This window comes from Arvicanthis niloticus, unplaced genomic scaffold (assembly GCF_011762505.2).
Source record: "Arvicanthis niloticus isolate mArvNil1 unplaced genomic scaffold, mArvNil1.pat.X pat_scaffold_433_arrow_ctg1, whole genome shotgun sequence".
NCBI classification, from domain to species: domain Eukaryota; kingdom Metazoa; phylum Chordata; class Mammalia; order Rodentia; family Muridae; genus Arvicanthis; species Arvicanthis niloticus.
Window position 1 is genome coordinate 2,025 of NW_023046072.1, and position 24,621 is coordinate 26,645.

General features: G+C 34.8%; 1 protein-coding gene and 1 pseudogene across 1 annotated transcript; both read left to right on the forward strand.

Annotated features, from left to right (window-relative positions):
* Positions 1 to 410: 410 nt before the first annotated feature.
* Positions 411 to 5,967, forward strand: LOC117702090 (olfactory receptor 8G1-like; annotated as a pseudogene).
* A 14,409-nt stretch (positions 5,968 to 20,376) lies between these two features.
* On the forward strand, positions 20,377 to 24,183 carry LOC117702088 (olfactory receptor 8G17). Its single transcript, XM_034493407.2, has 2 exons — positions 20,377 to 20,569; positions 23,011 to 24,183. The coding sequence occupies exon 2, from the start codon at positions 23,027 to 23,029 to the stop codon at positions 23,951 to 23,953; it is 927 nt and encodes a 308-aa protein (XP_034349298.1). The 5' UTR covers positions 20,377 to 20,569; positions 23,011 to 23,026; the 3' UTR covers positions 23,954 to 24,183.
* Positions 24,184 to 24,621: the final 438 nt, after the last annotated feature.

Consider the following 24,621-nt stretch of genomic DNA (forward strand, 5'->3'; position numbering starts at 1 on the left):
AAAATAGGGGTGGATTTAATAATAGTATATGAAGGTATAAAATTATCAAACAATGAAAATAAATTCTATGGAAGAGAGACCATTAATTTAAGAGACAGAAGGGGGCTGGTTAGGAGAGATTGAATAAGGAACAGGAAGGAATAAATGAACTAATTGCATTATAACTTTAAAAAATAAAAATAATTATTATTAAAAAGGGAAAAAATTAGGCTACTGGGAAATCACATTGGCAACTAGTTCAATTCTCATGAGTCTGCTTCCTGAGAATCAGAAATCCTTGGAGAGTACTATTTTATGTTTTGATAGCTGAGACTTACAAATTCAGGAAAAAAACTTTGAACCATAAGAGAAATCACTCAAATGAGAATGAAACATGAATATATATGCTACTTTAGGGATGCTGAACTGTGATTAAAAGTTGTCCTATCTGTTATCACTGAAGTTTATAGGATGCTGATACCTGTGATTTCTAGTATCAGCATTTGTGATTTTGCAAGTGACAAGTAAAATTTGGTGCTAAGACTTTCAGAAAGAAAGGTGAGTATTCATCTGAAACTGGAATTAAAGGGCACAAATCTAGAAGAATCACTTGCTTAGTCAGGGAAATATTCCTCAATACTTGCAGTTATTCAATTATTCACAAAATTTTCTTAAAGTTCATAAACTCTACAACCACTTTCCCAGTTCCTGAAGGTTCTGTTGCTTACTATGAATTGAGGAATGTTTTCTTGATGACTTTAAGTAAATTTAACAGCAAAATATGTTTTAGACAACAAAGAATGACACTGATTATACATTTGTAATTGCTTTAAAAAATAAGAGACAATTTGACCATTGTGATTTCTGATTTTATAATGTCTTATATCTGTTAGCTACAAGCGCAATACTGTATCATAAATTAGAGGTATTACTCAACTCTGGTTTAATTAACAGATGAAAATTACATAAGTTTAACTGCACAAAAATTCTGAACCTGTGTTCTCAGCCAGAATGACCATAATTCTTATTATAAAGAATAATTAAAAGACACACTGGAGAGTTTTAATGGCAATGCCCACTAAGCTTCTCTTCTGCAATGACATCTAAATTACAGCTTCACTTAAATGACTCTGTTCAAACTCTACAAGAAAAAGTAACAGATGGACTCTCTAATATTTTTAACTTGTGCCTATGATTATTAAGGACAAAATTTTGCTTTACATGCAAAAATAATCTTTAAGGTTCTACAGTGATAAATAAATATAAAAAACTCCTGTTTAAAATTATATATATATATATATATATATATATATATATATATATAATTTAATTAGATTGGGAAGCCATTCAAAGTTGTATCCTACTCAGACTTCCTTCTAGTTTTGTAGCTTCATTTTACAACATTATTATGAATGTTTGCTTGTCTTCTATAATTATTTTTTTAATTTTTATGTATTTTTTAATTTCATCTTTATGGGTGTGTTGCCTTCATGTAGGTACACGCACTGTGTTCATGACTGATCAGAGGCTAGAATAGGGCTGGAGATGCCATCCCACATGTGAGTTGGAAAGTTTGTCATCTGGTTAAGACACTGGCACCAAGCTGACAATACTAATTCAAGCCACAGGATCAGTGTGATGTTAAGAAAGAAACAAGCTGTCCAATTGTTCTCTGACCTCAGTGGGAGCATTATTACATAAACACACAAGCAATATTAAGATATAAAGATGCACACAAAGTACCAGTTGTGTTTGTTGAACACATAGATTATGAGTGATTCAAGGTTGTCACGAATAAATCTGCCATGCGCATTCTGGTACAGATATCCCTACAGAAGATTGCTGATATTTTTCCTGGATAAAACTTGTGGTATAGACTGTTTATTTGCTGTGTGAATATATTCTTAAATTTAGAGTAAATTTTAAGTTATTTTCTAAAGTAGGGAAGCAGATTCACACTGTACAGAAGGTATGCATGCTGTCTGACTACTCCTTCCCAACAACTGCCACTTTCACAACTTAATAAACCCATTGTAACAGAGGTGTGTGAAGACTGTGTTTTTTTAATTGAATGTTGGACAGTGATAATGATCTTTTCTATGGACTATATGTATATTTTTGGTAACCTGATTAGTTGGCTTAACTTTTAAAAAAAATGTATATCTTATTACATTTTAGAATATGTGTTTGATCATACCTTCAGTTGGTAATTTTATTTTCCTTTGCAAAAAAATTCTCAATGTTAATACTTAGTTTTGTCTTTCTTTAGTTTTATTGGTAAATGTGTTTGTGAATTTTCTTTATACAGAAACAAACTATTTTTAGACATCAAGTAATTTGTTGAGTATTTTCTTTCAGGTCTTTAAGCCTCATCTTTTGTCCTTTGCCTACATTTTAGATTCTACAAGTTTTCCTCAGACTTACTTTTTTGTGTTAGTAATAAAATTTAGATTTAAAATATTTTATGCTTTTAATAACACACCTAATTTAACACACTTAGAAATTTGCTTTGGTAGGCACAGTTAGTACAATACTTAGTGTTTAATATAAAAGATTATAATACTCAAGAGTCTATGTTTCCTCAGTATATATTTCTTCTTTGTATACCATGATAATTCACAAATAATTAAATTTATATTGATAACTTGTTTAAATTTGGTAGAATATTAGTAACAAACTCACTCATGAATTATTTGTTTCCTCTTAATTTATCAAAGCTAGACGTTTTATGAAGAGTTTAGCAATGATTTATTTTATACAGTTATTAAGTCAAGGTAAAACCAGTAACAACAACCAAAAGCATATCACTATTAAATGACTGACTGGGGTAAAAAAACAGATACTTTGACTTGTGTCTGGTCAATTAACTATGATTGATTCTGATATTCTCAAGAATCAGGCCCAGAGCAATGGATGGTCTAATTGTAGATTAATCTCTTCAGTCTATTTTATGACTGCTGTTACATGTGTTGTTTAATTTTAATAATATTAAATATCAAGCATCATGTCTGGGACATGGCACTACTATTCCATTCTGGAACTCACAGCAAATCGGGTTGTCTACTAGGCTTACGCAAGACTGGCTCAGACAACAGTCAGTTCTGGGCAAGTAGCTGCCCCTACCGAAGCTCTCTATCCCTCACTGTGAGCTAAAGTCTACTGAAAGTATGTGAGAGATGAACAGATACTGTCTTGAGTTTGTGAACTCACTGGTGAACTTTCCACACTCTGGTGGATAGTTCAGAATCATGGTCATCACACACAGCTTTGGTTAAACTTATTGGGTAGCACAAAGAACAAAACAGAAACACAAAAATGAAAAAATATTATATAGATGATGGAAGTAGTTATAGGAATGGAAGGTAAAAATTAGCAAGAGCATATTTTTACATGTATGAAAATGAAAAGGTGGAATTTTAGTTAATAAACAGTGTCTAATAACTTTATGTAAAACATGCCTTTGAAAAAATTATATGAAAATGAAATGTTTGTAAAATAAACTCGGCTCACGACTGGGGGTTTTGGGACATTTAAGCTATTGCTTTCAGAAGAAGTTTACTTTCAGATTGTCAGTCACTTTTACTCATTGACACAACTCTGACGTACTTAGATTTCCAAGTGCAAACATAGCTTTCTTTTTATTTTTAATTTAAAATGTTTGGTTTTTTTTTTTTTTTACAAGAGTTCTATGTTTATAACATTTCCACCTACATCACTTTCTTTCAAGTCTTCCCCTGCCTGAAGTTCCTTTAAAGTTCATGACACATGTACGTGTGTATGTATGTTTGTGTATTGGTGTACACAATATACACATACAGTCATGTATGTATACACGCATACATGCATACATCAGAAAACATATCTGAGAGCTTAACCCTGTAGAAGACTGATTCTCTCTGTCTCATCAGCCATTAATTGCCTGTAACTATTGATCTAGGGGTAAAGCCTTATGAGATTAGCCAATCCTGTTGGCATGTCTACTTGTGTTGTCATTGTGCTGATCTTGTTTAGGCAAACACAAGTTGATATTTTATGGGTGTAGTTTTCCTGTCATTATACATGATAGTCTCTGACCACAGACTTCCTGGTCCTCTGCTTCTTCTAATCTTTGCAACCTATTTTGTTATGTGCCCTGAGCATCAGGTGTAGATAGCATGTTATAGATGTATCAAGTGGGGCTTCAAAACTCAGTTACGTGACTTTTGATCAGTTGTGAATTTTAGTAATGGTCTCCAACTGCTAGAAAAAGAGCCTTGTTTGATGAGGTTAGATAGTTAATCCTACCTGCAGATGCAAAAACAGGTATTTCAAATATATTTACAAATTATACTGGTTTTAAAAAGGTGACAGTTAGCAGATACTCCTTTAAGGTCTGTAATTTCATGAGGAAGAAGTAAGTTAAGTTTATACTACCAGGCCTAGTATTGAGAAGGTCTTAAGTCCAATTAGATAGTAGTTAGTTACCACCATGGTTTTAGTGCCATTTTACACTCTTGAGGACATTTTCCCACACTTTTACTTGTTATAGGTCATAGGATTTGTAGCTGGATGGAACTATTGATCACTTTTCTCCCTTGACAGATTCTATGTCACTTTAGGATATTATGAGATTTACTTCTCACAGAAGACATGCAAGCTTCAAGTCAATACATTGGTGTTTAGCTCCTTAAATGGCCAAAGCACATGTAATTAAAATGGTATAAAAGCATAACAGAGGAGGGGGGATGGGATAGGGAGTTCTACAAAGGGGAAATAGGGAAAGCAGATGACACTGTATTATAAATAAATGAAATATCCAATAATTTTATAAAAAAACATAAAATAACATAAAAAATGGCCAAAGTGTTCACGGGCAGTATTTTATATACCATGCATTATGAATTATATTTTAAAAAATAATGTCAATTACATATTAAATTAAGAATAGGTATATACATGCAGAATTCTTCTTCAATTAAAATAATAATAAATTCATATATATATATATATTTCTCTTTTCTTTGAACAGGTATTTGAACAGAGGATATGGCAACAGGAAACTATTGCATGTTACCTGAGTTCATTCTGACTGGGCTTTCAAAGAAACCAGAACTCCAGATGCCTCTATTTCTCCTCTTCCTAGGAATCTATGTGGTCACTGTAGTGGGAAATCTGGGCATGATCACACTGATTAGGCTCAGTTCTCACCTGCACACACCCATGTACTATTTCCTCAGTAGTTTTTCCTTTATTGATCTCTGCCATTCCACCGTCATTACCCCCAAAATGCTGGTGAACTTTGTAATAGAGAAGAATATCATCTCCTACACTGGATGCATGACTCAGCTCTACTTCTTTCTCATTTTTGCTATTGCAGAGTGTCATATGTTAGCGGCAATGGCATATGATCGGTATGTTGCCATCTGTAACCCCTTGCTTTACAATGTAACCATGTCCTATCAGATTTACGTTTCCTTGATCTCTGGAGTCTATATTATTGGTGTGATTTGTGCATCAGCTCACACAGGCTTCATGATCAAAATACAATTTTGTAACTTAAATGTGATCAACCACTATTTCTGTGATCTTCTTCCCCTGCTGGAGCTTGCTCGCTCTAGTACTTATGTTAATGAATTGTTAATTTTATGCTTTGGTACATTTAACATTGTTGTTCCAACCTTGACTATTCTTACCTCTTATATCTTCATCATTGCCAGCATCCTACACATTCGTTCTACTGAAGGCAGGTCCAAAGCCTTCAGTACCTGCAGCTCCCACATCTTGGCTGTTGCTGTCTTCTTTGGATCTTTGCATTTATGTACCTGCAGCCATCATCAGTCAGCTCCATGGACCAAGGGAAAGTGTCCTCTGTGTTTTATACCATTGTTGTGCCCATGCTGAACCCTTTGATCTACAGTCTGAGGAATAAGGATGTCAGTATTGCCCTGAAGAAAATATTAGAAAGAAAATCGTTCATGTAAACTGAAATAATGGGATTTATTTATTAGAATATAGTCATCAGCTGATACATTATTTGAATTTCTATTATTCAATTAATTCATTTAATATTTCAATCATTTATTCATTTCATTTACATTTTATCTCATATCTATAATCATCCATTCCTATTTCTTCTAAAAATTGTCACATATTCATCATAGAGTCAAAAGTAAAGAAATGAGGATGTCATCAACATATTTACCTTGTTCTGTCAATCACATCAACTTTATATCAGTTTGACTATACTGTTGGTTAAAAAATATACATTTTGTAATTTTTGATGTTAAGGATGTATTTCTAAAAGTTGCGCTAATCTTGGCCGTCTGTGAAAAAACATGAGATTTAGAACACTGAACCCTGTAACTTTTAGTTGAAAACTACCTGGAAAAGTCTACTTTCTGGGCCTATTATTCAGTATATTATTCAGTATATTAATTACCTCCCTTTTTTAGAGCATTACTCTAGACTCCTGATTGTCATTTTAAATCTATATACAGAAAACTGTATGTAATGACCTTGTGACTGATCTAGTATTCTTGCGTTTTATCCATTGGTGATTTAGTTTATACTTCCATATTTTAGCCAAATTGATTGCAACTAACATAGCCAAACAGAATTTTTTGTTCTTATGAATTATTTTTTGCACAGGTCCTAGAATTATGCCTAGAAGTTATTAAATCTATAATAGTTTCCTCATCCCCCTATGAAATATTTAAAGAGAGTCTGACATACATACTATCTATGTCTAACAATGGTTTTTTATTGTTCCAAGGAACTATATCTATTTTTAAATTAAATTTTATTGGGTATATTTTGTAAATCAGATTTCTTTTAAGATTCATTTGTATGCATGTTTAAAGGCTATGTTGAATACTAATGACATTCTGATCTATTTTACATAAGGGTGTTAAAGTTTTCAATTAAGTAGACTTTCTATGGCAAACAAGTTCAAGTGAGATAATGTGTGAGTAACTGATTTCTGAGTTCATTAAATGCTGTTCATAAAGAAATCCTTGAATTAATGCTTAGTTTTTCTTGATGTTAAGACTTGTAGAAAGTTACAGATAATTAAGTTTGATCATTTCTGGTTCAACAATGAAAATCTATGCAATAGTGTTAGAACAAAAACAAGTCCCATGTTCTACTGAAAATTATCCATAACAAGAGTAGAACATAATTCCACATATGTTGACATCAGTACAATTGTGGTATATAATCAGTTTATATATGTGATATATATGTGTAAATTTGAATTTATTTCTATAAATATCACATGCTCAATAAAATCACTAGCTGGGAAAGATGTTTCATTTCTGTTTGCTTGTTTGTTTGTTTGTTGTTTGTTATTTTGGTAGGACTGGCTTAAAATTTTGATTATTCTCCAATTAGAATATTCTCAAACTTTTTGATCATTCATATCGAGGTTTGTTCAGGACTTTAGAGGGACAGTAGAATAATAACAAAAGTTGTTACAGCGCTATAGAACTGTTCCCTGAGGGCCTTAAAATTATGACCTTTGTAAAATGAGCACATCATATAGTTGAACTTTAATGTCTCCACATATTCTTGATCATTTTTAACTCTATGAATCTGAGCTTAAGCAAATCTATGGCCAATTTATTGTGCTTGTATGAAAATAACATATTTGAATGTATCTATATCTATCTATCTATATACATATAGATAGATAGATAGGTATCTTAATGTGTTAGTAAAAATAAATAAAAAGTAAAAAGTAAAACAAGAGCCCAACATATCTTAAATACAGGATATGCAGAACACTTGAAGGAAGCTGCCACATGTTCAATAAATTATCCCTTGAAAACTTTAAATTCTTTTAAATATAATTTATATGATATTTTGAAAATTGGTTAGAACAGATGACAGTTTAGTCTTACAAAACACTTTTGATAGTTTGAGAATTTACATTGGTGTAGGTTCTAACTATTCAGCCATGAACTAACTCAACTGTTTCTATAGTCCCAGTGGTGTCTCTGTTCCCTTCATTTAGACTATTCTGTTGTTCTCCTGGGATTCTTAAAATAGGAGCAAAGCATGGCAAGTTTTGATTCTTGGAGAACCTGTTAATAATATTCATGTGATCTGCCAAGCACTGAGTAGATTTATTATTTAATAATGTTAAACTTATAAAATTATCATATAACTTGTAAAGAAAGGCATTATTCCTCTAAATCCTGGTTACCCCATTGGGTCTGTGGTGTCACTCAGAGGCTCCTAAGAAATGTACAGATCTCAGAACAACCCACATCTGCTGGATTAGAATAGGAATTTTAATACAGCTCTTCAATGATCCACATACTCAAATTTTTATTAGGATATAAAAGTTGAGCATGACAGGAATCTTTTGAAAAATAATTTGGCAGTTGGGAACTAACACTGATAATTGTTTATTTACTCCTGAGCATATTTCTAGAATAATGAGAGTCCTTAGAGAATGTTTACTTCCTGACATGCAGTAGCTGAAGAACTTAAACTCAGGACAAAACAGCCAGTTGCTCAGGTGACTGTGACTGTGAATTTGAAACATCAGAAGCACAAAATAGTGAGTCCTGGAAGAAGATGACTTGAGACACAGACCACACTCACAGGTATTGTTGCCATTGAGATCTAGGCTTTATTTTAATAATAACTGTAGAATGCTGGGTGCCTACTTTTCCCAATGACAGGATTAGTGCCATTTTAATGCAGCAAAGAAAACTTAATATTGAGAGTTTCAGTAGAAATAAATTTAGGTAAACATGTTTGACTCACATACTTGCACTTGTCAATTAGGACTATAAGTCCTAGAGCAATCACTATCAAATAATTCAGAAGTAAATGAATATCCCCAATCACACATCTAATTAACCACTTATTCCTAACGGTACCTTTAAAAACCAGTAATGTGACAGATGTGTATTAATAGGTAGATAATTGAACAAGGTCAATTCATTTGGCTAGTAGTTTAGTTTATTGATAAAGTAAATGTGTGATTTGCTGGTCTTAATAATGACAAAAACAATGGAAAGCCCACATATACATGAAAAACTGAACAGTGCTCTACTCTGTGATGACCTGGTCAAGGAAGAAATGAAGAAAGAAATGAAAAACTTTTTAGAATTTAATGAAAATGAGGACACATCATACCAAAACTTGTGGGACTCTATGAAAGCAATACTAGGAGGAAAACTCATAGCTCTGACTGCCTACAAAAAGAAACTGGAAAGAGCATACTCTAACAACTTGACAGCACACCTGAAAGTGTTAGAACAAAAAGAAGCGAATATACCCAAGAGGAGTAGATGGAAGGAAATAATCAAACTCAGGGCTGAAATCAACCAAGTAGAAACAGAAAGAACTATACAAAATATCAAGAAAACAAGGAGCTGGTTCTTTGAGAAAATCAACAAGATAGATAAACCCTTAGCCAGACTAACCTAAGGGCACAGAGACAGTATTCAAATTATTTAAAATCAGAACTGAAAAGGGAAACATAACATATATCTCTGGATATACATATATACATACATATATATATATATATATATATATATATATATATATATATATATATATCCCCTTTCTCTTTATATAACTTGAATCAACATCATTTCCAGGCTATTAATTTACCATACCAGGCTAAGCAATCCCCGAATTCCTGTGTAGCCCATGTTCAAAACCCCAGTTGCTTACAAAGTATTGACTTCCTAAAATTCCATCAGTTCCTTCATTTCTATATTTAATTTAGACTTGCTTGCAGTGGTCTGCCTTCTTCTATTAAAGTTGTATCAGGTGAATGAGATCTAACATCAATTTTTATCTAATCCACTCATCTGTTGATGCTGACTTTGCCTTCAATGATCTGATTATTTCTTTGCTTTCAGCATTCAAATTTTCAAAACTTAAAGACTTGATTAGTGTTGTGGGTATAAGTAAACAAGGCAATCTAGCAATCTCAGGCAGTTGGTAGAGCAGGTGTGGCTGTCCTGTGTCCTATTTAACATGGTGGACACTGCAAAGCTAGTGTGGAATGGCTCACTTGGGCAGAGATGACTGGACCAGCCTGCTGTGAAAAGTTAACTGCTGTTTGTTTGTTTGTTTGTTTGTTTGTTTGTTTCAGCTGTGAAGGATATTTCACAGGGAGTTGCTCCCAGGGGTCCTTGTTCCTATATTAGGCCCAGGAACCCCAACTGTGTTGACACTGGTGATGCCTAAGTCCCAGTTTGGGCTGGGGTGCTGCCCCTGGATGCTTGAAGGTTGGGGAGGGAGCTTCTCAGGAACTCTCTGTGAACCACTTAGACCCTCTTAGCATTTACTTAACACACTGCTAAAGCTTTAGATTGAAGAGCTAGCTGTTTATATTCAGGACGTGGGGGGTGTGTTTCTCAAGTTAGTTGGTTTTAAAGCCCTATGTAGGGAACACCAATTTTTGCATGAATTTTCAAACCAATAAGCCTGTATAAAAAACATACAATGCAGCTGTTATATTTACAAGCAATGTGCCAAGATTGGCCAGATCTAGCACTATAAATATTAAGTTATCCCTCAGCTCTTAGACCCTTTGCTACTTGCAGTTTCTGCTGGCCTTGTGGCTCTGTTCCATTTTGGTTTCTTCTTCATTTTCTTCTGTCCTCCCTATTTCCTTTCTTGTTCTTCTCTCTCACCTCCAAAACTCTCATACCTCCTATCCCATCCAGTGCCCAGTCACAGGCTCTAGCCTTTATCGAACAGTTAGAATAGGGAGAAGGTTCACATTAGATCACCTGAATTTGTCATCAACTGCTCATAAGGGTCAACCTCACTTGAGGAAGAAGTATCATCATCAGAATACAACAGCATCAGGGCAACACACAACAAAACTGTTATCCTTCTTACGTTAGTAGGGAAAGTTAGTGGAGATGTGTCCTTGTTATATGTTGGAGCATCTTTTGTGTATATGCCCAGGAGTGGTATAGTTGTGTCTTCAGGTAGAACTACTTCCAGTTTTCTCAGGAACTGCCAGATTGATTTCCAAGGTGATTTAACAGCTTGCAGTCCCACTAATGATGGATGAGTGTTCCTCTTTCTCCACATCTTCACCAGCTTCTGCTGTCACCTGTGTTTTTGATCTTAGCAATTCTGATTGGTATGAGTTGGAATTTCAGGGTTGGTTTGGTTTGAATTTCCCAGATGACTAAGGATGTTGAACATTTCTTTAAGTGCTTCTCAGCTATATAAAATTCCTCAGTTGAAAATTCTTTGTTTAGCTCTGTACCCACTTTTAATGGGGTTATTTGGTTCTCTGGAGTGTAACTCCTTGTTTATAATAGCCTTATTTATTATAGCCAGAAGCTGGAAACAACACAGATGTCCCTCAACAGAAGAATGTATACAGAACATGTGGTACATTTACACAATGGAGTACTACTTCAGCTATTAAAAACAATGACTTCATGAAATTTGCAGACAAATGAATGGAAGTAGAAAATATTATCCTGAATGAGGTAACTCAGGCACAAAAGAACAAACAGGGTATGTACTCACTGATAAGTGGATATTACCGCAAAAGCTCACAATGCCTATGATACAACCCACAGACCATATGGAGCTTAGAAGGAATGAAGACCAGGATGTGGATGCTTCAGTCTTGCATTAAGTGTAGAACAGGATAATCATAGGAGGTTGAGAGAGGGAGGACCTGGGAGGAAGAGAGGACAGCGAAGATAAGGGGGGGCAGTGTCAGGTACTATGGGGACAGGAAAGATGTACAGAGGGTCAAGAAATCAAAAAAAATGTAGAAGTGGGGGATAAGGAACTGGGAGAAGCCACTAGAGGGTCCCAGATGCCAGGGTAGCAAGAGGACCCCAGAACCCAATAGGATGACTTTAGCTGAAATGCACTGTGAAGGGGAGCAGGAACCTGTAGAGACCACCTCGCAAAGATAAGTATGGATCCCAGTCTAGAGATGGGACCACCCACCCATCTCAAAATTTTTAATTCAAATTTTTTCCTGTCTAAAGAAAAGGCAGGGACAAAAAATGGAGCAGAGACCAAAGGAAGTGCTATCCAAGGACTGTACCACCTGAAAATCCATCCTGTCTGCAGACACCAAACCCTGGACACTGTTGCTGTTGTCAAGAGGCAATTGCTAACAGGAACCTTGTCTGGCTATTCCCTGGGAGGTTCTTCAAACAAATAACCAATGTAGATGTGGATGCTTGGAGCCAACCATCAGACTGAGTTCAGGGACCCTGTTGGGGGAGCTGGCAGAAAAACTGGAGGAGCAGAGGAAGAGTACAACACCATAGGAAGAACAATGTTGGCTGGCTGGACTGCCCAGGGCTCCCAGAGAGTAGACAACCAACCAAAAAGTGTACAGGGTGGGATGCATGGATCAAGATATATATGTAGCACAGGATGGCCTTGTCTGACATCAGTGAGAGTGGAGACCCTTGTTCCTGTGGAGGTTTGATACCCCAGCATAGGGGAATGCTGGAGCGGTAGAGTTGAAGAGGGTAGGTGGGTGGTAGAGCACCCTCATAGAGGGAAAGGGGATCGGGGAGAGGAAAAATATGGGCTGGAGGTTTGAGGGGTAACTGAGAAGAGGAATATCATTTGAGATGTGTCCAGGCCAGCTGAACAATCTTGTGGGACCCTTAGACCCTGTGGAAAGGACTGAGATGCACAAGGAAAAAAAAAAACACAGCAACTCAAGAAGTCTGATCAAGCTGGCAAAGATTTTATTGTTCACACAGGTTATATACTCTGAAAACAGGATATGGGGAGGGGTAGAAAAGGAAAGAGGGCTTTGTAGGTGGAAGAAGCTAGCTGCAACTGTGGGGCCTAAGTTATTCTTACAAAGCCTTACTGTTACCAGGGGTTCTAAAACCATCTATCTAGCAGGATGTTGTCTAAATCTAGAGATCAGGAGGAAGGGTTACTAAGGTGGGTTGCTATGAGGCCTTGTTTGAAGTTCTGAGAACTGACAAGTGAATCATGGAAGGTGAGCAGAAAGAAGAATATAGTAGATAGGAGAGCCAAGGATGAGTGTTTGCCAAGAGTAAGGCCTTGCCATTGCTTCCCACAGAGACGTAAAATTATATATATATATATATATATATATATATATATATATATATATATCCCTAGTTTATCTGCAATAAATTATCACACACATTGTTATTATTTATGTTGTTTTTATTATTTGTGTTGGGACATACATGTGTATGTTTGTATGTTAATATGAGTGTGCACATATAAGTGAATGGCTGTATCCATATGTATTTGAAATCAGAGGGCAAGTTTACGTATTGTTTGTTAGAAGTTGTCTATCTGGTTTTATAAAAACAGCACTCCCTCTCCACTGGCTACAGCTTACAACACATGACATCCAGACAATGCCTGCACCTACCACTTCCATGGTTCTTTTCCTGGTGAGCTGATGAAAACACAAATACCTCCAGAAACTGTGAAGATCTATACTAAGAACTTGATAGCACCATTAGGTTCATTATCGAGCTAAGAAGCTGAACCTTGCCCAGATTCAACTAGAACTAAAACTACTTCTGATATGACAGTTGCACATTAGCATTGAGTCTGAACATTAAGCACAATCTGGTTTCTCAAAAACATGATACATTCAAGAAAACAGCAGAGCCCCAACAACCACATAACAAAGGTGTTAAAAATGTAGATCACAGAAGACACTACCAAGTGTCTGACTCAACATGCACATGTCTCAAAGAGAAACTACAACAGCACATAGTCACAAAAGGAAAGGAAATTGCTTTATCACTATAAAAATAATGTAGATCACAACAAAGACAAATAATGATAAAACAGAAATTATAAATATGGTCAAAGAATTCAAATAGGATACTAACGCTGATTGTTGACTCCAAAAATACAAACAGTTAAGGAACTAAGTAAAACAATTAAGGACACAAAATATATTTTAATTAATTAGTTAATTAAAAAAACATAATTGCTGAAGAAAATTTAAATGGAATAAAATGCAAACTACAGAATTGAACAAACCAACCAAAACATGGAATATGAAACCACAACAATCAAATGAATCAAGTATAAGTATTTGTATTGACTATAAGGTAGAAGTAGATCACTAAGTCAAAAAAATAAAGAAAATGATAAATCTGGTAAAATTTAAGAACAGAGCCATAGAGCACTACAAAAGCATGGAATCTATGGGGATAGAAAAAGAAACCCAAATAAAGGCACAAAAAAATATACTTGTCAAAATCATTAAAGAAACATTTTCAAATCTGATACTGAAATCCAGGGGTTTTGTTTGTTTTTGTTTGTTTTTTGTTTCCCTTAATAGAAAGACACTGGGTATATCAATCAAGTTCTAGACAGGTGTTATGCTAAGTAATAGTTAGCCAACACAAAATAATGTTCATAATTTTATGCTTTTTGGTCGTATTTTGCAGTTTTTCAGGGAGATGGGGGTGAAAACTTGAATTTCAGTGAGTAGTGAGGGGAGAGGAGCCATGGGAAGGGGAGAATATTATAAAAATATGACGCATGAAAATATTTCTTAAATATATTATTTTGAAAATCAAGCAAGAAAATATGTGAGGATCAAGACATAAAGGAAATCAGCTATGTGAGGTTGCACAAAGAAACAAAAGAAAGTTCCCTAAATTTAAGGAAGCTAATGGTTATCAAGGAGCAAGAAGAATATGATGCATTACACAGAGAGAGAACAGAAATGGAGTCTGCCTTGCAATATAAAACTGAAATACCAGAAATACAGAACAGATAAAAATACTAAGTGCCACATGAAAGACCAGATCACATATAAAGGTAGAACCATCTTAATACTAGCTCATTTTTCAATGTGATCACCTCTTTAGAAGCTTTAAAGGCCTTTGTCTAAATCTAACATCTCTTCATGATAATTGTCATAGAGAATCTAGGAATACAGAATATGTATCCCAACATAATAAGAATAATAAACAAGGCTATAGTAAACATTATGTTAATGGAATAATTCACATAATTTTACTTAAATCATGAATAAGAAAAAGTGGTCCACGCTCTTCACTCCTGTTAGATATAGAACTTGACATACCAGCAAAATCAATAAGAAGGGCTTGGAGGTAAATGAGATGTAAATAAAAGAAGAAATCAAAGTATCTTTAGTGGTAGATGATATGATCTTAGACATAGAAGAACCTAAAAATAGCATCAGAAAACACATACAACTAACTGGTAAAACATTTATCAAAATATAAGAGTATAAAATCAACACAAACAGACCAGTAGCCCTGTACATATAAAACAGAAATCATGTAAATATTACCATTCCTTAGAAAAATCTAATAATAAGATATGTTGGAATAAACATAAGAAAATGAAATAATCAAAGAAGACACCAAAAGTTGAAGACTTCTCACACACTTGGGTGGTTAATATTGTGGAAATGGCATTCTATCAAAAACAGTCTACAGACTCAATATAATCTCTCTCTTCTTCAAAACTGAAAAAAATACATAGTATTAAATGTTTTCAAAAATCACAAATACCCAGGATACCCAAAATAATTCTGAACAAAAAATAGGGTGGGTATTGCAGTATACAGCTTCCAGATTTCAAGTTGATATAGTATTTTACAGTGATATGAACTCTAAGTAAGAGTTACCATCCTGATCTTGATGGTAAGAGTTTATTGCTGAAAAAACCATTTGGAGAAGTCATGTTGGAACCAACCTGTGACAACCTTACTGGCTCACTTTTATAATATCTAAAGGTTCTACAAATTTTAGGAGAATGCTTAACAATTTTGCTTAGTTTTATCCTTGATATTTTCAGAAGGCTTTTTCCAATCTTGTATTAGTGACAAAATGTTATGGGAGTAACCAATATTGGATATATGCCTTTTATCCAATAGCTCTACAAGATAAATGTCATCCCAAGTACCATTAACCAAGTCATCAACCCATGGCTGGGTAGATCATCAGCCTTAAAGTAGAACCAACTACAAAATTACATTACAAAATAAAGACAGTGTTAGGGGTGGGAAGATGGATTAGTCTTGTATTACTGCTATAATTTTTTGTTTATACATACATATAATGATAGTTATAATCATTGCTATTGCAATTATATTTGAATAATATGTTACCTGTTAGATCAATTAAGAATACAAAATATAGGGAATGAAGAGGTCGTGGGGTAAGAGTGCTTTCTGCAGGGCTCTGAGTAAACTCTGTGATGGAAGTGACTAGATGAACAAACTTTGGAGATCAAATTTTGTCAAAGACATATTGGTGTGGTGTCACTTTGAGTGGTTTGGTATTTTTCTCCCCTCCTAGAAGCAAGAGGGAATTTTTTGGAGCTGTATGAAAATTTTCTCTATCTCCTAGAGCAAAAGAAATGTGAAGACTCTCATGTAACTGAGCTCTCTCTCAAAGTTTTTCTTGTCAGAATTGGCCACACCAAGCCTTCAGCAAGTCCTTGTTTTTCAGTTTAAGATTGCAATCCTGGCACTGGTTACTTTACAGGTTTCTGTTTAGGGAGTTTTGTGGTAATGAAGTTTGATTCTCTATACTCTTCTCTTTTTCTTTTGCCAGCAGAAATTTACCCCAGGACCTGAACTCCTCTAGTGCACCAAATACTCAAGTGTTTGCTTTGGATATATAGTACAACTTTATTTTAATATAGCTTTATGATCTTTTAGAATTCAGTTACTTCTCACTTCTTCAGAGTACTTGGATATTTATACACAAATGTAATGTTATTAGCATAATACAATATTAAATCCTAAATTATTAGGGAAAAATTATTTATCTGACATTGTTAAGGATGTTATTAAATTTGATATATGGATTATGAAAAGTGGAATGAAGATACTCTTAAAAGATAAATACAAACATTTACATTTAAAAACTTAATTTGAATATGAAATGAGATATTAATATTTACATGATAATTACATATTAAAATGATAAAATGCAAACCATTAAAAGAAGACAAGTATTGTGGTATACATGCCTTAAATCCCAGCACTCAGGAGGCAGAGGCAGTAGAATCTCAGAGTTCAAGGTCAATCTGTCCTACAAAATGAGATCCAGGACATTTAGGGATACACAAAGAAATCCTGTCTCAAAAATAAAACAAAACACAATTAAAAACAAAACAAAAAGGTAAGTACTATAATAGTAAAATGTATACTGAAACATTTTTATGTGTGATTTTGTTCTTCCCAAACTCATGATGAATGCTGCAATTAACTGTGCCCATGAAGCAGACTAGAACAATAATAACAAAGCAGAATCTTCTAGGATGACCCATCTAGATTCTCAGCCTTGTTGATAATTCAGAAATCCTTTGTAGACACAAACCCAAGATCAAAATAATTTTCAAATAATTCTTTTTTCAGAAATAAATTCTTAACTTTGTGAGTAACAACTTTAATACCTCTATCACTGGTTGCATTTTGTGAACTGATCCTCCATTTTTATTCTAAGTTTTGCATATAGATATTATGTTTCCTATAACACTAATATTTCATATGGACTGACATTTCACTAATCATTGTAGGATTTTCCCACGGTTTTCACTCGGAAAAATATTGACATTCATGTACAATACCTGTGTTGAATAGTTTTATGTCAGTTGACATGAGGTAGATTCATTTGATAGGAGGGAACCTGTAACAATCTAGATGTCCCAGGGCAAATGAATGAATAAAGGAAATGTGGTCTGCTTTAACAACGGAGTATTAGTCAGCTGTTAAATTCAAGAATATTGTGAAATTTTCAGAGAAATGGATGAAAGTACGCAAGATCATCCCATGAGAGGTAACCCAGACCCAGAAAGAAAAAAATGGTATGTACTCACTTATAAGTGGATTGTAGCCATAAAGTATAAACTTGCTACAATACACAGACCCAGAGAAGCTAAGTAACAATCTCATCGTGAATAAAAAACAGAATATATATTGTGGGTACACTGGAGGATGGTCTGGAGAGATATGGAGTAGAGACAGAAACAGGAGGGACCAGGTTGCTAGAAACATGGAGAGAGAGTGTGTAAGAAGAAACAACAAGAAGGGAGGTGGTGCAACTCTAAGATGAACTAGAAACCAGAAAATGGAAAGTCTGAGAAGTCTGTGAAGCTGACCCTAGCTAATATTCCTTGCATGCTGCATTTAAAACCAACACAGGCTATCTTCTCTAACCAGACAAGACTTCCAGTTGAAGGTTTGGGACGGCAACTCAGCCATAAAATCTTCTACCTAAAATTTGTTCTGCTTAATAAACGTACTGGGGTTTAGATGGCACAGAAATTGAAGGAGTGGGCACTGACTGTTCCATCTTGAGTTCTATGTCATCAATCAGGGCTCAACACTGTCACTCTCTGGAGATCAAAATCCAGAGGCTGGAGACCTAGAACAGAATAAACACAACTGCAACAAAAATCAGTGAAATGATTCCTAATGATAATCTTCTATACTCGTAGTTTGGTGGCTAACTCAATTGTTATCAGAGACGCTTCACCCATAAGCTGATGGAAACAGATTCAAAGAATCAAACATTAGGCAGAGCTCAGAGTATCCTGCACTAGAGGAGGAGTATAGGAGACAAAAGCAGTAAAATACTCCACAAGGAAACTAGAAACAACTAATGTTGGCTCTTAAGGTCTCACAGTTTCAACCACCAATCAGAAAGCCTGCATAAGACTGACCTATGTCTTCTATCCTTAATTTACCATTGTATAGCTAGGTCTTCTTGTGTGAATCCTAACAGTGGGAGCAGGCCTGTCTCTGACTTTCTTGCTTGATTTTGAGACCCTGTCCCCCCTGCTGGGTTACTTCCTCCAGCCTAGATAGGAGAGAAGGTGCCTAGTCTTGCTGCAATCTGACATGCCATGATTGGTTGATATCAGTGGGAAGCCTGCCTTTTTCTGAAGAGAAATGAAAGAGGAGTGGACAGGGAGTAAGAAGTGAGAAAGTGTAGGGGGTAGGGTTTGGTGGGAGGTACTGAGAGGAATGTAGGGATGGAATTCTGCAATCAGGAAGTAAAAAAAATTAAATAGAAAGAAAGAAAGAAAGAAAGAAAGAAAGAAAGAAAGAAAGAAAGAAAGAAAGAAAAAGTGTTAATGTATGCAAAGCATCAAGTTCCATGTCTAGCTATGTTTCCCATATAAGTTGAATAATTGTTCACTATAGACTATATACAAATGATAGTTATGATTTAACACAGCCTAAATGACTGTTTCAGCTGTGTCCTGGATTCCTCCATAGAATATCACTCTCCTGCTTCAGAATATATGTGAGTTAAAATGCTACTAAACTGCTTTTGCTACAATGAAGAAAGATCATTATTATTGTAGTGGTGACTAATTGCATATTTACACAAATGCACTGTTCTTGCATATATTTAAATACATAGGAAATGTAATAAAATCAGGTAATCTATGAGTTAAGATAAAATACATGAACACAGGATCTCATTCTAAATAAGACACCCCTGCTTATGTATATAAAAGCATGCCTTCTGAAAAGGCTCAAAAGCATACACATCTTTTAAAATGATTTTTCTCAGTTTAATTTATTTTTCTCAGTTTATTAATTTTGTTTTTTTTTTCCTTGATGTGCTACAATTCAGTATAATCTTTAAGCAACCCCACATGCTTTATTGCTTACTCCATGGACACCTTCATAAGTGTCTCAGGTATCAGAACATCAGTCAATTATGACAGCGACCAGGAAAGAAGCATGAAAGGCCCTGGTTCAGGAATCAAACCTGGCTTAGCTCAGCCTCCAATTTTGTGGTTGAGCTATTAAGTATCAATGCTTAGTTTTCCTGTTCTACAAAGTGAAATGCTTTTAATTGCTTGTGAAAATAAGCATCATACTTAAGAAAATACTTCAACGCAATACAAATGCTCAATCAATATGATCTTTAAATAAAATCATGTCTGTTTGGAAAGGTTTAAATCCATGGTAGTTATTTATAATCTTCCTTTGTTTATACTATATTAATATTCTTTTAAAATGTGTTACTTGGAGGACACATAAAATGACCTTCAATTTCTGTCCTATTAATTTGTTTTAAATAGCAATGTGCATTTTACATAACCAGAGCATCCACAAATGTTTGTAGAATTGTTGTAAAAGTGTTTGGACAGTTGCTATAGGCAAAGACTTTAACATGTGAGACAGGCAGTTGACATTGTCAAGAAGCTTCCAGTTTGAGGTTAGTCTATCAGGCAGGCTGACACACTGGAAAAAGATCTTCTCATTTCTGTTTCCAAGCTTCTATTGGTTTGATCTTGATGAAGAATGTAGTAAACTTTCAACTAATTAGTCTCCACGGGCAACTAAGTCATAAAAAACCCCAAAGGAATAAGAAAGAGTTGAGAGAGGGGACAATAAAGGCGCTCAAGACTTGACAGCATACAGATTCCACGAACATCATTTTACAAACACCAAATCTCAGATCCCGAGGCTGAGAAACCCTGAACTCCTCTAAGTACAAAAGAAGGTGGCATGAGTGTCCTTTACAACACAGTAGAAAGTCTTATGTGGTATACAGTGACAAGTACCTCCAGTTCCAGTGTTCTTGCTGAGATTGAGTTGGACATCATCTGTGAGAACATCACAGTAAGTTCAAGGGCAGAACTAATGAGATATTGTCTCAGAAAACCAAGGGCCTGGGATATAGCTCAGCCAAAAACCACTAACCTAGCAAGCTTAGACACTGGGTCTAATCCTCAGCATTGAGAAGATGTGCACCTGTGTTCTGGCAGGAAACATGTTTCTACATTTTTTTTTCTAATGATACTTTGATACATATTCACTGAATACATGACACCTGAAGGCAGGAAGGATCTAAATACTCAGTTATTTTAAAAAGTTTTATTTTTCTGAAAAATGGTTTTAATTAAGGATAGTACTCATATTTTCTTTTCTTTTTTCATATTTTATTTTATTTATGTAAAAATAAGTTATACTAACTCTCTCATGAACAGATGAAAGTGGTATTCTATGTTTTGTGACATTTGGTTTTCTCATCTTGTATTTTAACCTAAATGTTATAAGTGCATGAGGTTTCCAATTTGAGGTTTAATTTGCGTTTTTGATTGATATTGTTGAATGTTTTTCTTATAACTAATTGCCATTTACTTAACAGTTTTGATGAAAACTATGATCAAATCAGGTTTTTGTTTTTCTTAAGTTAGAAAAATTACCTGAGGGTTTTGTTTTTGCATTTAAAAATTACATGTACTATTTCTTTTTGGATATATAATTTGTAAATATTTTTTCAAGGTGAAATGATTTTTTTATACATTGATAAGAAAGTATCACAGAACTTTCTATTTATTAACATTTAAATTTAATCAAGTTTAGACTTAGGTTTTCAGAACTAATTTAATTTATAAATATTTAGGACCCATACTATTTTGATGGTAGTATATATCCTGTTATAAAATGTATTACCATTATTTATTGTCACTACATTAACACTGTTACAATTCTACTGCCTAATAACCTAAATTTAATTTCTTTCATTTGTTACCTAATGAACCAAAATGTTGTTAGCAAACTCCAAGAATCTTCCACTGCTTTTCCTTCTTTCTCTGCTTAGAGCCCTGCTGGCCTTGACAGTTCTGCATTATTTTTCTGTGTTTTATTATCTCAATATAGATAATTTTAATTTCAAGGTAATTCAGTTTGTCTTATATGAAAAGAAATCACAAATTGCACTTGGTATATGAGTGAACCTAAGGCCACTAAAAAAATGTTTCTGTTAATGTTTAGGGAATTTTTCATCCAAAATTTGCATTTGAACCATGATAGGTAGATAGATAGATAGATAGATAGATAGATAGATAGATAGATAGATAGACAGATAGACAGATATAGAAATAGATACAGATACAGATATTCAATATGGCCCAGTCATTGCTTGGCCATTTCCTTAGTCTCTGCTGTATCTTAGTTTTTGTACATCTTGTAGGAAGGAAACTTCTTTGGGTTGAAGGTATTATGGGTTACGGGTGGGTTGCTGTCCTTTTCTCTCCACTGGGAGTGCTGCCTGGCTATAAGAAGTAGCTGCTTCCTGACCCATTTCCCCCACTGCTAGGAGTCCCAGCATGAGTTGCCTTGAAAAGACTCACGGAGGCCTCTCTCCATCCCAGGTTTCTAGCAAATACTAGTGATTTCTCCCCCTTCCCCCATACCCTACCTCCCCACCTATTTCCATTTTCTTTTTCCTGATTTCCCTACAGTAAATCCCTACAGCAGTATTCTCCTCTTCCCATCCCCTCCCCCACTCAGTTCCCTCCCTCTGGGCACCTCTGATATCTATTTCAGTTCCCCTTCTGAGATAGATTCAGTCACCCTCCTTTTGGATGTGTGGATTATAGTATGAAAGCTCATTGTGAATTTAATTTTCCAGGATGTCTTTAGTCAGTCTTGAGTAAGAGGTCCAAACCAATGCCAATTGATTGATAACACAAATGCTGAACTTTTTTGTTAGTTAGTTTGGTTGGTTTTTTGGTAAAGCTGTCAAACTTTAAGTGACTATGAATTACAACCTGAATTCAAACCATTTTGTTTGTAAATCACATTTTAACTTGTTTCATTTAGTAGTTTCTTAAAGAGCTGCATCCTAATTCCAGAAATTTTATCGGTAATTTTCATTGTACTATTATGCCTCTGCTGTTTCTGAGTTAGATCTACTTGTGTTTTGAAAAAGATTTTAAAGTCATGATTCAAATCAGCTACTTTACATACTCAGATGTACTTCTTTAAAAAATGATGTGGTTTAGAGATAGTATTTAGAAATACTAGGTTCAGAGGTTTGATATGTTGAAATAGAAAACTAACAGTTCAAAAGTTTTCAACATTACAAAGACAAATAAAATATTTTCTAAAATGTATCATTAATTTGGAAACTTAAATGTAGACAATATTAAAATGAGACGACTTCCATGTAGTGAAGATGATACAGCAAGAAGTTGTCATATAGAATTTAAGGTGGTACCTGCTTTCAAAAGAAGAGCAACTGTCCCTCAAAAGTTCAAATCTTTTCCTTTCAGATTCTGACCAGAGATCATGGAAAAAGGCAATCATTCCACAGTGACCAAATTCTTCTTCTCTGGCTTAACAGACCAACCAGAACTGCAGCTGCCCCTGTTCCTCCTCTTCCTTGGAATCTACCTGCTCACAGCACTGGGGAACCTGGGCATGATCATCCTGATCCTGCTCAGCTCCCACCTGCACACCCCCATGTACTTCTTCCTCAGCAGTCTGTCCTTCATTGACCTCTGCCAATCTACTGTCATCACCCCCAAAATGCTGGTGAATTTTGTGATGGAGAAGAACGACATCTCCTACCCTGAGTGCATAACTCAACTTTACTTCTTTGTCATGTTTGCTGTTTCAGAATGTTACATGCTGGCTGCAATGGCATATGATCGCTATGTTGCCATCTGTAGCCCCTTGCTTTACAGTATCATCATGTCTCAACATCAGTGCCTTTCTCTTGTTTTAGGAGTTTATATTATAGGCATAATTTGTGCATCAGCTCATGTAGGGTGCATATTTAGGGTTGATTTCTGCAGATTTGATTTGATCAACCATTATTTCTGTGATCTTATTTCCATCCTTGAGCTCTCATGCTCTAATATTTTTGTGAATGAGTTGATGATACTAATTTTTAGTGTAATTAATACCATTTTCCCAAACCTGACCATCCTCAGTTCTTATGTTTTCATTATTATCAGCATTCTACGCATTAAATCCACTGAAGGCAGATCCAAAGCCTTCAGCACCTGCAGCTCCCACATCTCAGCTGTTGCTGTCTTTTTTGGTTCTGCTGCATTTATGTATCTGAACCCATCCTCTTCCTGTTCTATGGATGAGGGAAAAGTGTCTTCTGTATTTTACACCATCATTGTGCCCATGCTCAACCCCGTGATATACAGTCTAAGAAATAAGGATGTGAAAATTGCTCTGAAGAAATTGATAGAAAGAAGGTAATTTTTGTGATAAGTATAATGTACAAAATGTTTCATTAGCTCTTAATCAGGGGCTACTACTTACTATGAATTGAATATGTTTTAATTTAGTACAGTGTGTGATTTTTCTAAGATTCTGTGACATTATTTCTCTTCCATGGCTTTCTTAATATTATTTTTCACATTATTTTATTTCATATCTTCCTCTTGGGTGTCACTGCCAAGTATCCAGAAATTATTTGCTAGCACCAGTTCATGATATTTTTTTCTTGATATATATTTTTCCCTAATAAAGGCAAATTGCATTCAGTATGTACCAAAATATTGTTGCTTATTAACCATTCATTGTTTCATACAGTATTTATTGGCTTGTATAAAATCCCTTGTACATAAATTTCACAAGTTCTTCAAGAGTCTATAAGAAGCTGTTGGCCTTCTTATGTTAAAAGAGAAAGTTTAAAAAATATTACTCATAGTTTATCTGAAGTAAATCATCACACAAATGTGATAACTTTTTTTGCGTATGCGTGTGTATGTTTGTATGTTAATTTGCATGTGTACATATATGTGAATGACTGTACACATATTCATTGAAAGTTCAGAGGGTAAGTTCAGATATTGTTCCTAAGAAATTGTCTACCCGGTTTTATAGATACAGCTCTCTCTCTCCATTGCCTACAGCCTATAATA